At 35.1% G+C, this 18,157-nt stretch overlaps 1 protein-coding gene across 3 annotated transcripts; it reads right to left on the reverse strand.

The window, feature by feature from the left end:
* On the reverse strand, positions 1 to 17,842 carry nap1l4b (nucleosome assembly protein 1-like 4b). 3 transcript variants are annotated; one of them, XM_051900951.1, is made up of 15 exons: positions 17,736 to 17,842; positions 16,423 to 16,470; positions 15,820 to 15,916; positions 14,814 to 14,955; positions 10,801 to 10,887; positions 10,587 to 10,715; positions 10,250 to 10,321; positions 9,923 to 10,062; positions 9,687 to 9,832; positions 6,823 to 6,842; positions 6,427 to 6,546; positions 6,273 to 6,308; positions 6,131 to 6,178; positions 5,887 to 5,924; positions 2,600 to 4,120 (listed from the first exon to the last, which is right to left on the reverse strand). In XM_051900951.1, the coding sequence occupies exons 2-14, from the start codon at positions 16,445 to 16,447 to the stop codon at positions 5,922 to 5,924; spliced, it is 1,065 nt and encodes a 354-aa protein (XP_051756911.1). In that variant the 5' UTR covers positions 16,448 to 16,470; positions 17,736 to 17,842; the 3' UTR covers positions 2,600 to 4,120; positions 5,887 to 5,921. The 3 variants fall into 3 exon arrangements, with proteins under 3 accessions (XP_051756910.1, XP_051756911.1, XP_051756909.1); XM_051900950.1 differs by lacking the exons at positions 2,600 to 4,120; positions 5,887 to 5,924 and adding an exon at positions 1 to 782; XM_051900949.1 differs by lacking the exon at positions 5,887 to 5,924.
* Positions 17,843 to 18,157: the final 315 nt, after the last annotated feature.

Raw genomic sequence — 18,157 nt, forward strand, 5'->3', positions numbered from 1 at the left:
GTTTTTATTTATTCAGCAAGGAGGCATTAAATTAATAAAACTGTTACAAAAAAATGTTCAATTACAAATAAATGCTGTTCTTAACTTTCTATTCATCAAAAAATCCTGAAAAAAATATATCATGGTTTGCACAAAAATATTAATCAGCACAACTGTTTTCAAGAATGATGATAATAATAAAATGTTTCTTGAGCAGCAAATCAGCATATTAGAATGATTTCTGAAGGATCATGTGACACTGGAGTAAGGGCTGCTAAAAAAATTCAGCTTCGCCACCACAGAAATAAATGACAATTTAAATTATATTCAAATAGAAAACACTTATTTTAAATTGTAATATTTCACAATTTACTGTATTTTTAATCAAATAAATGTAGCATTGGTGGTGCACATAAAAGACTTCTTCTTTAAAAAACATAGAAGAAAAAAAAGTCTTACATCCACAAACTTTTGCTCAGTAGGCTAGTATACATTTGTCATGGCGATAAGACCTATTTCAGTCCCACTGGAGGAGAGCGAATAGGAGAGACCACTGACATCACCTGTAGTTTAGTGACAGTATATTAAGGACAGTGAAGACTCTTGTGTGCGAGTGCTTGACAACTGGCACACATGTGTAACTCACTAGGTGGAAATCAGCTGACTTAACTGGTTTCTTGCAAACTAGACATTGGAAACCAACTGGCATGTCACTCCTTCCCCTCTTTAAGCACTCTTCAGCCTATGTCAGTGAGTCAAGCTGGTCTTTTGTCCTGGAGAAGATATGAAGTCTCTCATCTGAGCTTTAAAAGAGAGAACAGATGTCATCACTGAGCATGGTACATATTTGAAAAGTGCTTATTAAAATGAATGACAGATGTCATGTGAATGCGATAGGGGGGTTCTCTTTGCTTGAAAATGAAAGACAGGATTATAGGTCGACATGCATTGAGTCAGGGAGAAAGTGGATACAGATCCCCCTACAGACGATACTCCCAAAATGCACCTATAACAAACATCTCTGAAGAACTGAAGAACTCTATTACATGTTACATAGCCTATGTCTTTAGATTTGACCTTAGAAGACAGCAGACATTGCCTGGATGACTGTTTAGCATAATAATAATGCAGTATGATGAATTAATTAGCCTATTTAGTAATAGTATTTAGCATTTTGTGGTCATTCTATGATAACTGTTGTTGCAAACAATATAAAATATTGCAGAAAAAAATGGCAGTTTCATTCTAATAAGACTAAAATAGGAATGTGCTTTTGAAGAAATTGTAATTTTTGCATACTGATGTCACCCTTCACAAATAACACCACACTGAAAAAAACAAATAAAATTTACTTTTTAACTTTTCTTTTGCAAGTTTTTGCATGCATATTTTTTTAAATAAATTTCAAATATGGAATTAAGTAACTCTACTTAACTAAGTTAAGTAAAATTAACAAAGAAAATAAGTAATTTTAACTTGGCCAGTAAAAGGTTGAGTAATTTTTACTTAGTTGAATTAAACCATGCTTTTAAAGTGTATGCTTTACTTAGAAATATCTAAGTAAATAATATGATATTGTGTAGACACCATATCTACATATTAGAAATAACGCAGCATCTGAACATAGAGACCTCAATACTTGGCACACAATACACAATGACGGTAACATTCGATGGGTTGATTTTAAGTGTGAATGTGGCATTTTGAGTAGAAAATGAACTCCAAATGTTACAAAATGGCAAGTTATTAAACCTAACCACAAAAGCAATGATAAAACGGTGTAAAAACAGCTGGAAAACAGTGAAAAATTTACCTCATTAATTATTCAAGGCCCAGTGCATGATGGGAACACCAGTATCAGAAAAGTTGAGTAGTTTTACTTAATTTTATAATGTTGATATTTATGCTTTAATTTCTACAAGCTTAAATTGAGTACTAATATAGAATTTACTTAGTTTTTTTTTTAAATTCTTGCCTGAACTAACTTTTTCAGGTAAAACTTACATTTGTTTTTTCTGTAGTATTTACTTCACCATAAAATCATTTTTTACAGTGCAGAGAACCATCACAACAGATGAATCATTTATAACTTAAGTATTTTTTAATAATTTAAAAATAATTAAGCTGTGATATTCATGGAAGCATAATGGTAAAACGCTTGTCACACATAGTTACATTTAGTGTAGAGGAATTACAATTCAATATTATTCTTGTAACTTAATGTCTTGTACGTTTCAAGTGACCTATCATACATTGACTTCTTTCAGTCTGAGCTCTTCAGTCTTTTCCCCTCATAAGTGAACCTGATTTCATCCTATTATATACTAAGCAGAAACAAAGGTGGACTGGAAACAATCAATCCCAAAGCATGGACCTTTCACATCAACAAACAAATAATGTAAATCTTGTAAAAGTTTCGTATTTCACATTTTTGCTGTTGGATGAATTGGAATTATACCACAAATGCTGTTGATTGAGCTTAACTTGTATTGAAATTAAAACTTTCCTTCAACATATAGTGCATTCTTTAATATTAATTTCTGTCAAATTATTTTGAATGAAAGACCTGAAACACTATGACAAAGAAATGGTTATCGTAAAGGGAAATCAGAGCACTCTCTTTGGCAATAAACATGTTTAATTATTTTCTTTTTAGTAAGTGCTTGGGCAGTACAGCAAAAGCATTTTTAAAATGCTAAAAGGGGCTATAATCAACTGGGTACAGTACATACATCAGCAAAACATATTCTCTTAGGGATCCACCAAGAAGCACAAGACCAACACAGAGAGTTCAAAACAGTAATAAAAAGATGGGGGAAAAAAAGATATATAAATAACTCTGTAATAACTAAAAGACTTTCTTCTTTTACAAGACAAAAGAGAACATTAAGCAAGTTAGATATCAACAGTTTCACAATGCTGGATACTCGCACACTGTCATATTGGCATAAAAAACCCTGAGTAACCTATGAGATAAAGTCACAAAATAAATTATTCAGTCAACTTTGGGGTGTGATGTTGTATCTCAAAAAACGGCCTTGAGAATATGATCACATAAAACATGTGACTTTCAGGACATGTAATCATATGCAGTTCACTCAGAATTCAGTGACCATTGGCAGTGGACTTTCGCCCTATTGTCTTTGACTACTACATATCTAAATTGAGCAATTCCAGCATTATGGATATAACTTATATTTAAGTACATATAAACAAAATTAGACTGCATCAATTAAGTATATAGGTACTTAAAGTAGTGGAGTGCAGGGATTCATTTTTTTTTTTTTTTTTTTTTTTTTTAAATTATGATCTTCAACAGAAAGATAAAACTGTCAGTAAAGATGCCAGATATGATTAAACACAATTACTTGATGCCTGCAAGGTATCATTGATACATTAGTTGGTTTGGTTAGCTAGCTAGCAACTGTCCACACATTTCCATAAATAAATAAGTGCATAAACATGCTGTTTTGTTCAAAAAGTACATAAATAGGTATATGCTGTGTAAAAAAAGGTTATGCCTATGACACAGAACACTTCAAAATTGAGAAAAGAAACTATTTGTTAAATACAAACAACCTTGACAAAGGTTACATGTGCACAGGAAGTTAGAATACAATCCCATTTATTTCAATTCAGGCTTAACATTTCACCTGTGTGAATGTGAAGACACAATGCTTGCTAGTTAAACAAAAATGCAAGATTGTGTCAACTGTGTCATGTCAACTTTTTTATTTTTTTTGGCTATGCAATAGCATGTCTGACATCAGTAAATGCCTAAATCATGAATTAAAAAATAGTTTTATACATTATATATATATATATATATATATATATATATATATATATATAAAATATTCATTCTGAGGCAGACTGTAATGTGGAATTGCCCAATTTATCTATACTGTTTGTTGTTATAGCAAGTGAATTTTAAAGTAAGCTAATTCTGCTGGATAAAAAAAAAAAAAAAAAAAAAAAACGAACTTGTTTTTCAATGTACTGCATCATCATGTTTTGTTTTGTTGGACGGTGCTCAGCAGAGACTGTATGCAGCACTACAGAGCTGATGGGGTTTGACAGTGGCAGGAGTGAGCGCTCCAAACTACTGTTGTTTGCACTCTGCAGGCTGAGGATCCCCGGGCTAGAAAAGAGATAAAAGATAGAGATGGAGGAAAAAGAGAGAATTTTTTTATTCAATAACTTAATACAGTATCTGTAAGTTGAGGCAGGAAGAGTGCAGGAGAAAGAGAAAGTTAGATATATCTTCATCACAGAAGAGTGGCTAATGAAAGCACATTTACACTGACACATCTCTCTAGGCATCTGTAGGATCAACAATGTGAATGCAGTCAATAATTAAGATAAAAGTGTGAGGATATCTAAAGTGAATCACCACTCTTTTGTACTGCAGATACATCACTATCACTAAATGGGAGAAAGCGTGTTTCACCACAGCCCGATCCACCGAAAGAAAATGTGTTGTCTGAAGCAGTTGTTTTGCATTAGGGGTCCTATGACAATAAATCAAATATCCCTTCACCTTTTAAGAGAAAAAAATAGGTTTATTTATTAAGAAAAAAAACCCTCAAAAGTTCCTCTCCCGTGCAGGGAGACCACTAATAAGCTGCTAAAACTCATTCTGAAATCCTTCAGTTTCTGTCTCTATAAACCTAAAATATTAACATGACCACCCACATTTACACAGCATTAATTTGGTCCATCCAGTCATGGTGAAATGACTTAAATGGTCAAGAAAAACAGTTTTGAAGGGAATTTTTTTTTTTTACTAACATTATAAGTGGACCATAGCGGGAAAAAAAGAAAAAAGAGAAATGTACACTACTGTTCAAGATATTAAGCTAAAGTTTCTTAAGCTCACCAAGTCTGCATTTATTTGATCAAAAATACAGTAAAAACTGTAATGTTGTGAAATATTATTACAATTTTAAATAACTGTTTTCAATATTATTGTATTTTAAAGTGTAATTTATTACTATGATGGCAAAGCTTAATTTTCAGCTGCCATTACTCCAGTCTCCAGTGTCACATGATCAAAGTCCCTTTCAAGCAAGTCATTTCACTCTGCGGCCATCTTTGAAATGCCTCTCGGACAGCTATTTTAGTCATGCAACTGCAGCTCCATAGCAGCTCAATAGCAACTGGTGCATCTAAAGACACAATGACTTTTATTTAGAAGGCGGGACTTATTCTGCCATATTGTGTGTTGCACTTTCTCTAATTCATAGTAATACGAGTGGCACCATATTCGTATATATCAAATCTTTGTCATCCTTCAGAAATCTTTCTAATATGCTGATTTGGTGCTTAAGAAAAAAAAATCTCAAACATTTGAACAGTAGTGTATGATATGATCCCTTTAATATAAGACATAAGACAAGAAACACCAAAACTGAAGCACTCCAGGAACAGGGTCTAATGTCAGCTTAGACCTCAAGTCGGTGCTTTGTGGTATAGTATCACCTTGAATAGGTGGATGTGAAATAAGTTATAGCAAGATATTATGGTATTCAAAAAAGGATGGCAAAAATCAGAGCTGAAAATGTTCTTGATCTACTAAAAACCATCAAAAATTATTAAGCAAGATCGTGGTTTAAAAAAAAAAAAAAAAAAAAAAAACTACATGGTATACATGGAGCAAAATGGATGGAAAAACATTGTCCCAAATTCTCTAATACAGCAGTCGTGATTCCGTCCTCTTCTCTGTTCTTTTACAGTCATGTACTGAGATTTTGGGCAAGGCCTTAATAATATCATATGAAACGAATGGCTAAATATAATATTACAGGGTTGCTGTGGGCATGGGATAGCAGACGTAAGAAGAGGGATGAGGCCGAGGGGGATATGAAGGCAAAAGGTTAAGATGGACTCATGACATTTCTCTCTTACCTAGAAATGTATGAGGTGAGAATGACTTATGCCTGTCACTAGGGCAGAACAGGAGGTAGAAAACAACCATAATCATCATTAATCATCAAAACATGCAAATAGACCACAAACATTCATCCAAAGAAAAAACAGAACAGAAAATTAAGTTACAGAGATTGAGGAATGCTGAACAAAGAGACAATGCAGCAATTCCTTTTCAAATTAAACTAATTCAGACCATCTTATAATCTAAATCCGAACTGACCTTGGAATCTCCCTCCTCTTCATCGTCCTCATCCTCCTCATCTTGGTCCTGTTTCACACAAACGTCACTTATTTAGTTGTGAAGTTTTATAAAACACTGTTTGCTCCATTTATCTTTAACGCCATGTATATGGTGAACTCACCTCCTCTTCACCCTCATCCAGTTCCTCCTCCTCAAACTGCATCGGCAGACACAAACAAATGAATGAATGTATATTACAAATGAATGCACACTGGAACTACTCTGCGGAACCATACACATCATAAGACAAGAAACAGTTGTTTGAAAATACGTACACTTTCATCATCCTCCAGAGCTTCTCCTGTGAAATACAAGACTGCTCTCGGAACGATTCTTTCCCTGAAGAAATGACCAATTTCAAAATCTGTGGCTAAGGTGTACTCCGAATCCTCATCCTGTTGAACACAAAGGAATTATATCAACTTCTCTGATCAACTGAAAAATTAAGTCTGATTATTATATCTAGATCTCTGGAATGATTCTCTAAACTTTCAAAGTAAACGAACCACTCGTGTCTATCAGAAAGCATGATAGTGGATAAGGCAGGCAACATATTTTTCTGACAATGAAACCCTCAAATCACATATAATTGGTATCATACAAACTAAATGCCTAGCTAAAACTAAACAGGATGATCTAAACCAGAAAGAATAAAGAAATAAAATACTCACCAACTCTTTATCTGGTGAAACTAAAGCAGAAAAAAATATTGGTGACTTCATGTGATAGAAAAAAGTAAACTTGCAGTATGTAAAACATCTGAATGACAGAATATAAATATTAATCTGAGAATTACTTAATGCAAACCACCGGCTCAACGTGTACAATCAAAATTTAAGAGGGCTTAAATACTGTAGGTTGTATACAACACTATGACTTGGTTTCACAGACAAGGCTTAGATTAAGATTACTCTAGCTTGAACTTGATTACTCTTAGTTCAATTAGGGCATTTAAGTAGCTTTTTTAAACATGCCTTAGAAAAAACATTACTGGTGGTGCAGACAAAACAATGGCACTGACATATTTTAAGATTTCAGTTAAAACAGCTCAAACATGCGTTTTAGTCTGGGACTTGGCTTAAGCCTTATCTGTGAAACCGGGGATATAGCTGTAAATTATGTTAATTCAGAATAAAGTGAAAATGGGATATAACAAGGCACCTAAAGAAAGAGTAACATCTAAACTAAACTCAGTTAAAGAACCATATTGAGACTTATCGTGACATCACACAGTGGTAGTCATATTCACTTCCTCTCCCTTAAGCCTGGTTTATATTCGGTTAAAATGTAATCATCGCGGTGTGGGCTGTCATGTGCGTTGAATGCAAGAGACCCCATTTTGAGTAGCAGAGCAGGAACATCTGTACTGGCAAATTTATGAATCCAAAGAAGCTTGATGTGAAGTTCAAACTCCATCAGGTGCTTTTTGATGCTTTGAGGCCCTTTTTGAGTCTAAGGCTTTTTGAGGACTTTTTATTTTTATAGTATATAAAGTTCATAATCTAAATTTAGAAGTCATTTAGATAGCATTTAAAACTATTTGCTTAAAAAAAAAATTGCTGAAGATTTTTTGTGGCGTACCATTCATTAGTGTATTCACAAATAATGCACACAATCACTACACTAAACTGATTGACAGACTGTGTTTTACCTCGTTTTGTCTCTATTTCAAGCAGAAGGAACTAGATGAAATATTGAAATATATGACTTGTGATGCAGTCTGGAATCATAATCACACTGTGTTTGTTCATTGCCAGAGGAGAACTGGCCCCCTGACTGAGCCTGGTTTCTCCCAAGGATTTTTTTTTTTTTTTTTCTTCTTCTCTCCATTCTGTCACAGATGGAGTTTGGGTTCCTTGCCACTGTCGCCTCTAGCTTGCTTAGTTGGGGACACTTAATATTAAACAATATTATTGATCTGACTGCATTTACACTATTTGATGAGAACCGAACTGAGCTGGACAATTATTTCATTTCACATTTATTTGTATAGTACTTTTCACAATGCATATTGTTTCAAAGCAGCTTTACAGAAAATACATGTCAACATTACAATTTAGAGTAATCTGTTATCAAAGGTGACTGTGTCCAAGTTATGTAATAATGACATCAATGTTTTGTGCAGAGCTGCTTTATAGTCTAATTGAACTAATTTAATAATCGATGCTCTTTATAATGGAACTGAATCAACACTGAACTGACTTCAGCTAAACAATGACACTTTTTTTTCTTTTTAGAGCTCCTTTACAGCTGAATTGAACACTGTTTGCATCACTGAATCATTATTTTCCTGTTTATCCCTGTAAAGCTGCTTTGAAACAATCTGCATTGTATAAAATGCTATAAAAATAAAGGTGACTTGACATAAAAAAAAAAAACACATTTGCATAGATGGGTAAACATAATCATCTAATTTTGTAAATGCGTCCAATTACATTTGCATAAAGCACCCAGATTAAACTTGTCTAAAATTTATATTTAAAGGATTAGTTCCCTTTCAAATGAAAATTAGCCCAAGTTTAACTCGCCCTCAAGCCACCCTTGGTGTATATGACTTTCTTCTTTCTGATGAACACAATTAATAACGGAGTTATATTAATAAAGATCCTGACGCATCTAAGCTTTATAATGGCAGTGAACAGGGATCACGAGTATGAGCTGAAGAAAGTGCTTCCATCCACATCCATCCATCATAAATGTCTACTCTACACAGTTAATAAAAAAAGGGAAGCAATGCATTTGTGTAAAAAAAAAAAAAGTAGTAAAATATCTAGCTTCCGCCAGACAGCCTTCTGTATTCACCGCACGAAGAAAGTGTAAAACTCTTGCAGTTCAAAAAGCTTACGCTATGTCCTACGCCTTCCCTATGATGGCTTGAGGGTGAGTAAAGCTTGGGCTAATTTTCATTTGAAAGTGAACTAATCCTTTAAATTCTTATATTTACAAAATGAGCATACAATAGCAGAAATAAGGCTTTTTAATGAAAGTAAAGGTCCATGTTTAATAAAAATGTAATGAAATTAGAAAATTTAATAGAAAATTCATTTTAGTTTTATACATATATTTATCACAAGAAAAATCTGAAGGTTAACTGGGTTTTACATGATTCTTTGGTAGTGTGGGTTTAGTGAAGTGTACTAAAAACAAACATTTTCATGTGTGCTTTCCAAACTGACCCACAACCTAAAGAAATTGATTCATTCAGCAACTCCATGTGAGATGCCATGCTTTGAGTGTTGTTCTGGCAAACTACTTCTCACTGCTGCTTTCTGATGGTTTAGAGGACAATTACACCGAGTCGCCCCCCTGTTGTTTCAAAGAATAGTACAAAGGCAAACGTGTCAAGTTTAAACGCCTCGTCCATTTGGGGAGAAGCGCATGCAGTCATGCGGAGGCTCGCGGTGCGGAGCCAGGCTGTGTTTATACAGTGCTGTACACCTTACACAGTACACCTTAATGATTTCAACCTACTGGTCTCATTTTCTTGTTATTTGCATTCATAAAAGTTCACATGCACATCTGTCATATTGCATACCTTTAATAGGGTTGAAAAAGTTGAAAAAGGAGTCATTGGGCACTTGTTTGGTGATGACCCTCGCTGTCCCTCTGCCTTTGTGCTTCTGCTTCTTCTTGATTGTTTTAACCGTCACATCTTTGCCTTTGTGCCAATCAATTTCACACCTGCCAACAGGAGAAATAATGAACAATGAAAAAGTGTGAAAGTCTGTTGAAGATCCGAGCCGGTATTGTTTGAGATGACTAACTGCTCACCCCTCGCAGTCGATGATTTCTGGTCCCTCGAATAAAAACGGATCATCTGCATCTGGCTCCGACTTCATTTTGTAAACTTTTGTGAGAACTGTGTTGGTGAAGTATTCATTGGGTTCAAAATGGAACTCTAATGTGAAGCTCTGTAAAAAAAAAAAAAAATTATATATATATATATATATATATTATACATATATAATTAAAATAATTGATTTTTCCAGCAGTTAGCAATATGACGAAATGTCATAATATGACAAAAACACATTTAGAACATCATGTTCACAGGGTTTAATATAAAATCATCATAAATCCATAAATTATTGTCCTTACCATAGGCTGATCAGGACCAGAAAATATCACTTTAATATCTTGAAGATGTTTAAGTATTGGTTCGTCATGCTCCTGTTGAGAAAGAGCACAAGCTTTCTTTTCATTTTAAATGTGTTGGAAAAAAATGTGGTGTTTGAATATTACCATGTCTTTTTCATGAAACTGTATTCATATTTTTTTAATAAATATATAACTGTATTCACATTCATAATATTAAGTTGTATATTGTCTGTCTAAGGTTACAGGGCGAGAGCAAACATTAAATAATCATTAATCAGAATAGAACAGAGAATTCAGAGATGGTTTCTGCTGAATATCTGATGTTCTGCTGGTTCACCTGCAGCATATCGCTCAACATGTCCACACTCCGGAATATGGTGAGCCAGAACTCTGGAATTCCCTTAGGTTTCTCCTCATTAGCATCTTCTGTCTTTTCCTCTATTGCAGCTTTATTCTTCAGATCTTCCTGAAAAAGAAAAGTTTGCTTTGGAGTACTGCTCTTCTGTCAGCATCAGGTCTGATTTCAATGTGAGTGGACAGCTAATAATCACTGCTAATGCTGCTTCATCCTCATGGTCACTCTGCCATTCACACTCCTCATCTGTGGGTTCCACTTCTCCAGAGATGATGTTTCTTCTCTAGAAACACAGAAAAAGTTCACTGAATATCATATTACCCATGCAGACAAATAAATGTTTGCATTCAGTTCGAGAGATTTTCTGTGCTTTAGAGCCTACAGGACACTGAGGAAGAATGTTCTGCAATAACAGGCCAACAATCAGAGAAATTTATTTTGTAATTGTTTTTCTGTTATACACAAAATATATTCTTGTGTAATACATTGTTATGCATTATAATATAATAAAATAATTATATATATATAGGGCTGTCATGATTCCTTGATTAAATTTGAGTACTCAGTTTTAAAAAATCCTCGATTGCAATTTACCCGTGTCAAGTAACCAGCAAAATACCGAAAGTGGCGAGAATCCATCAACCGCATTATTAGACCGTTTTCTAAAGCTGCACCATGTATTAAAACCATTTAAAAACCATACTATGGCATAGTGCTATTGTGAATTCACAAAGGCTGCGATTAAATTATATAACTATATGTCCAGTAAAAAAGAGATTTAACTCGCAAAAAAGTCAAAAATTATTAAATGCTCATGAGAAGTATGCAATGCTAATGCAATACCAGAAATTGCAAAATTAAGGCATGACCAATGGACAGCAAAACGCTCATTGGTTCAGCAGGGTCATACAAAAACAGGCCAAGAAGAAAAGACACATATTAACTGCAAAAAAAAGCAGGAATTAAGGTGAAGAATTAAGTGTAAAACCATCAGGAACCCTTTAGTCTCCAGCGACACCAGAATGACAACCCACCTGGATTCTCCAGAAGTACAAGGAGTCAGAATCTCTGAGACTTTGCTATGGTAAAGAATCCTGAAATATGACCCACACTTAATTAGAATCACAAGCTGATGTGTTGTAAAATACATGAAGACTGGTTTTTTATAGGCTTTATAGACAGACAGGTTGGGACTGACTCTTGAAGGACCAGCACCACATCCTCTTGTACCACTGTTTGAAGAATTTATCTTCCAGAATCCACCAGTACGTTTTAGGAGTTGATTTTAAGTCCATCTCCTACTATGAAAGGTCCGTCTTGATCATTGTTGGTAGCAGCTCACAGCACAACACCCTCGCCACTGCTGCTGTTATCTGACTTGAACCGGTGCTGGTCCCTTAGTTAAGAGTCACTCTCTTAAAAAAAAAAAAGTTAAGAGTCACTCTCAACCTATCTGACTATAAAGCCTTCAGAAAGATAGGTTATCTATAAACAGTCTTCATGTACAGTATTTCACAACACTTCAGCTTGTGATTCTTATTAAGTGTGGGTCATATTTCAGGACTCTTTACCATAGCAAAGTTTTTGAGATCCTGACACCTTGTACTTCTGGAGACTCCATGTAGGTTGCCCTTCTGGAAAATGGTGGTATTTAAGACTAAAGCCGGGGACACGCTTTACAACTAGCTAAAACATTCTAAGACTGAGCTCAACACACAAAGACGGTTTCCTTTGACTGAAGCAGATTTAAATACTTACACACAGAATTTAAACACAGACTGAACGCAACTGGCTCTGACTCAACGCATTTGGGCATGATCAGTCGTAAGTATAAAAAAATTACATTCATAATCGGCCTTACAATCGTTAAATGTGTCCCCGGCTTAAAGGGTTTCTGATGGTTTCACACCTAATTCTTCACCTTAATACCTGATATATATATTTTTTTTTGCAGTTAACTTGTGTCTTTTCTTCTTAGCCTGTTTTTGTGTGACCCTGCTGAACTAACGAACATTTTGCTGTCCATTGGTCATGCCTTAATTTTGCAGTTTCTAGTATTGCATTAGTATTGCATCCTTCTCAAGAGGACTTTAATAATTTTTGACTTTTCAGTGCAAGTTAAATCTCTTTTTTTGGCCCATTTTATCTGTTAAAGAAAACCTGCCTAATAATTATGCACACCTCAACAGAAGGCATTTTTCACTTCCAGCCTTCCTTAACAATTATATATCACTTATAAATGATTAAATACAAAATGAATAGTAGTTATTAAGATTGATGTGGTTTGGAATTGGTAAAATGTGCTTGGGGAAAAAATATTATCAGAATATCAACTTGCATAATAATTATGCACGCACTGTATTTGCACTTATTTACATGCGTGTAGTTTACGTGCGTCTCACAGCGGCTCCGTTCACAGTAAATGCTGCTCCACATCATGAACTGTTTTCATTTACATGCGTGGAGCACGTCTCAACTACCTCTGCATATGCTGATTTTGGGTTGCTTATAACATTCATCTGGGAACGCAATGTGCGCCCTTTCATTAGATTTGTAAGTTAATCATTTATAAACCATGCCAACAACAGGAGAATACATCAATGTTTAAAAATATGCAAACTGTTGTTCACTGCGATTTCAAAATAAAAGTTTAACGCCTCGGTCTGAGTTAGCATGTTTTGATGTCCATATTCTTGTTCAAGAAATTACAGTGGCCGTAGCATATCTATCGTAAAGAAGCTGCCAAATATTAAAGATTAAGTGAACATTTGAATTAAATGTCATTTGACCAATATTAAAGAAGGATTTGATCGGTTGTAAAGTGTCACAACACCAGGCTGTTGGCGCCCTCTGCAGGCATTTGATATAATACATAATATAAACAATCAACTTATGTACATTATGTATATTATATTATGTATTTTAACTGTTACCATACGAGTCCTTGCTTTTGATACTTTGAACCAAATATTATTGCCTCATTGTTATTATATATGTCATTTTAAAGATTATTGTTTGCTTAAAGGTGCAATATGTAGGATTTCTGTCCGCTAGAGGTCTCTAGAGGCCTATTCAAAACAAAGGCGTAGCTTGATGACGCCAAGTTTTAGCGCAGAATCTTGGGACTTGTGGTCTTCACATCACAGCCGGTGGTGGAAACAATCGGGATAGGACTCAGGAAGAAATCATGTCCAAGGATGTGATTATTAACGTTACTGTAGTATGAAGCAGAGCAAGACCGAGTGTTGTGGGAGCTGAACGAGGCCGCTGGAGCGATTGCGCAACACACGCTGTAAGCAGCGGAACTTTTCTTATGCCACAGTCGCTGGCGCTGCTTCCGCTTTTGCGGTCATGAGTATGAGGTAACGCAGCTCTGTTTATCATATTAGATACGTTTGAGAGATTTGAAAATGATATTACTCTGTGCGTTCGCTCGGTGGCTGCTGTGAGACACTTGTTTGAGACACACTGCAGTAAGCTAGATCGATTTTAGAATATCATATTAAATGCTGGATGGCTTGTGTTGATAAATGGCATTCAATTAATTTTAAAATGTATTGTATGATGGAGAAAATTCTGTATTACTGTTACTAAAAATAAAGCTGCATCTGATTATGCTATGTTAGCTACTTGACAAAATAGTGTTTTTCTCTGAGGCATGGTACTCGCAAAAAAAAAGAAAAAAAAGAATTAGATTTAAACAGTAAGACTAGACGTGTTGAGCTATATAACAACAATTAGTTTTCTGTCTATAAACGTAACCAAACAGCTGTTCACTTGTCTATTAAAACATGTAATATATTAAAGCGTCTTTGATGTTTTCATGGTTTCTACAAAATAAAACCGAAACCGAGGGTAACGCGGGTATGACGCAATTGACAGGCGACTCCTCACCTGTCCCGGAGCCTTGGTTAAAATTGCAATTTTCTCACGATTTACAAGTAGTTGGAAACATTTGGGATATTGTAAGTACTCAAGTGAACAAAATATATAACACTGGCCTAGTGGTTTTTGGATATTTTACTGCAAAAATCTTACATATTGCACCTTTAAGTCTATTTTTATTACCACAAAAATATCTGATTACTCGATTATTCATCAAAATAATTGACCTATTACTCGATTACCAAAATAATCGTGACAGCCCTAATATTTTTACACCCACACACACACACACACACAATAATACATACACACACACAAACTCACTTTGTCAAATATTGGTTGATAAAGAGCGCTATACTTTCTCTCCAGCTCATGCACCTCCTTGTAAAACTTGGCTTCGATGTGCGTGCTGTTGACCTGAAGATTCTTTAAGGCATTGACTCTTCTTTTTACAGACTTTGGTAAGCTGGACATAAGTTGGGAGAGAAAAAGAAGACAGACATTGTGTGAGCAGATGGGTGTCCAGTAACGCACAGCTGGACCGGTGCATTTCCCTGCTCTCTGGGGTCAACAGATGGGTTTGAAGTAAGAGCAAGAGATACAAGATCCCTGTTCAAACCGCATCGCAAAGTGTGCTTAACCTCTGAGAACTCCAATCACACGCTTCATGTAAACAGCAAAGACATTATAATAAGGTTTGTGCTGCAATTGCTGAATAGTTCTAGTCTAAGTCGACTGCTTGACTCTCTACCCAGCTCCCTTTCCACAGCCTTATGTTTGGTCTTGCAGTGTTCACACGCAAATGGATTATTGCTGTTTTGTGCAAATATTGTTGTCTGTGTCATCGTTTTCATGACCACTACAGCTACAGCCAAATTTAGGGAGCGAACATAGCCTTCATGGGTGAGTGACCTCTCTGGGCATCCTCAAGCTGACTCAAACACACATAGATGTATACACACACCATTAGGACTGCCTTCTGTGCAATAACTCAACATGCAGAGACAGATTTTAGGTTGCAGGCAGATGGCCTGACTAGATTTTTCCCCCTTAGACAGACGGTTATATTACACTAGCAAGGTTGTCTCTCTATGTAACATTAGAAACAATTATAATGCAATGTGAAGTTTTAAAATTCCACGCAGGAAATATGAGACACATCCAGTCAGGAAATAGCTTTAGGAAACAATAAAAACATTATGCCATGACCAGGAATAAAGACAATGGCGTACAGAAATGTTGTTTGCTCTATTAGTCTCTTTGGTTCCCAAGTTATTAGTTTGGTTTGTAAGAAACAGCCTTAGTGTTTCGCTGCCCGTGTCTTGCTTACCTGTCCATGATGGAAGCACTATGTGAGACACTGTCTATTTTGTCCTGAAGAGCTGCCAATGCCTGTGGGTTCTGCATCGCCTGGTCGCTCACCTTACCTGAAAATAACATGCCATCACCAGCATGAAAAAAAAAATTGAATGCACTACATCATTATTCATCAGTCATATGTCTCAAAGCATGTTGTTTATACTGCACACAATCCTTTTCAGAAACAGACATCCACTTTAAAGGAAGCATAAAATCATGTTCAGCACAGTATGTTTTCATATTTTATAGTTTAGACAATATTGCTCTCAGTAACTTCTTAAGAGATCCTACAAAACAATCTTTTCCATTAAATCATTGGCAGCAGTGATGTGTTGAAGCTTCATGAAACTTTTACACTGAAACATTATACTGGCTTTTGTCTGAGCAACACCCTGAATCAAAAAATAATTTACAAGACAGTCTAAGAAACGCACATAAAAACATTTTCTCTGCCAGCTCATAAACGTGTCAGCATTTCGAAATCTAAACAGAATATATCAGGTACATCTCATCTAAAAAAAATGTGAACTTGATAATAATCAAAGACAACACCAGGAATTCTTAGTTCCTTTACCTTTGGCTTCATGTTCAGCATCCATCTTGCTACCACAGCTCAAATATTCTATGAAAAACACAAAATGTACAACTTGTCTAAAGTACAGCTTGTTTAAAAGTATATTTTTGTCTATTGGTTAAGACAAAACTATATTTAATTAACTTTACTTTTCACTTATATTTATTAAAAACAAAATGTATTACAAACAGGTGTTGCTGGGAACTGCACAACCAAAACAACGGTGTAATGAACCCAAATGACCATATTATTTTTAAAACATTTTTAACCATGAAAACCAATGTGACATCCATTTGTTTCAAAATGTTTTCTTCAGGTTAAGTGACTCGATTTTAGTATTATTTTTTAAAAACTTAAAACCACAAGCTACACATTTAACAAAATTTGGCATGGTAATTCCACAGTTAATGTTGTATCATCATTATATTAATCAAGTTATTTTTTACTAAAATAAACCTGATAACTTGGTATTAGAAGCCAATTATTATTATGACAACTATTAAAAATAACTTACTCTTGAGCATTATTAACTAAAGATTTAGAAAACGTCTTAGATTGAAAAGGAACATTTATTCTGTTTTTTAATTTTTTATTAGGATTTATTTTATTATGTTGATTTATGATTTCTATTATGATTTTACTCATTTGACAGCAACTTTGCTCACCATAGTAAATGCTAGTAAGAGAAAGCCAAATACTCCTTGTTTCAAAGAAACGTTTAAATTGCAAAACTGCAATGATCAAAATCAACATATCAAAGGTATGGTACAAACAGATGTGTTTATGTTGACGCCCATCAGATACACACTAACACTCACGCTAGCAGCTAACACGCTAAACTAGCCGCATCCAGATCATAACAGATTAAATCAGATCTCATAATCTCCACAACCAGAGTTTAGCACAGGTGATGGAGGGGGGTCATAGCAGTGACAGAGGGCGGACACTGGAAGATCTCCAAACGAACACTGTAGAGGGGGTGAAGTGTAAATGTCACATCACTGGCTAGCAGGCTAACGGACCCTCACAAAAACCACTCCGGTTCTTAGTGTCTGCCACGGTAAACAGGTTACAGAATCAACTGCTTTGTACTGAAGCTGTAACAATTCACAATAGTGACTCGTAACTTTATCAAAACAAAGATGGCATGCAGTGAGAACACAAGCAGCACACTAATATGAGACATTTACAACCACGGAAATATAATCTATTCTACTTGATGTAAACTGGACATTCATAATTATATCAGGTATTTCAAAGTAAAATGCCTCGTTTTGTTCAAACATTTTATTCAGAGAGATTGCTGTTCTTACCTGAATCAGCGGGTGTTATTCAGCTGTGGACTCGGCAGTAAAGCTGAAGCGCATTGGTCAGTAATACTCCGCCCCAGCGACAGTGATGTGTTGAACCATAGACTTGAACCGGCTCTTTGACATGTATTGTTCGAGAGAACCGATTCGCTGAGTCGGATATCGTTTCGGCGATTGTCCTCCTGACATCAGCATATTTTAGCATATTAAAAGCTCTAAAACATTCCAATAAAGCTGTTTATTGTAATTTAACGTGTCTTAGTTTAATTAGAACCTAACTATAATTTGCATTTACATCTAAATGTTTTGCAAGTTTTAATACATTTCTAGAACGTTTGTGACATTTCTGCTATTCAAGTTCTCTTTCCAAATGCTCGTATTCGGTTCTCGGCTCATTAAGAATCGGACATAACGGTTATTGGTTC

The sequence above is a fragment of the Ctenopharyngodon idella genome, chromosome 7 (genome assembly GCF_019924925.1).
Source record: "Ctenopharyngodon idella isolate HZGC_01 chromosome 7, HZGC01, whole genome shotgun sequence".
Taxonomy (NCBI): Eukaryota; Metazoa; Chordata; class Actinopteri; order Cypriniformes; family Xenocyprididae; genus Ctenopharyngodon; species Ctenopharyngodon idella.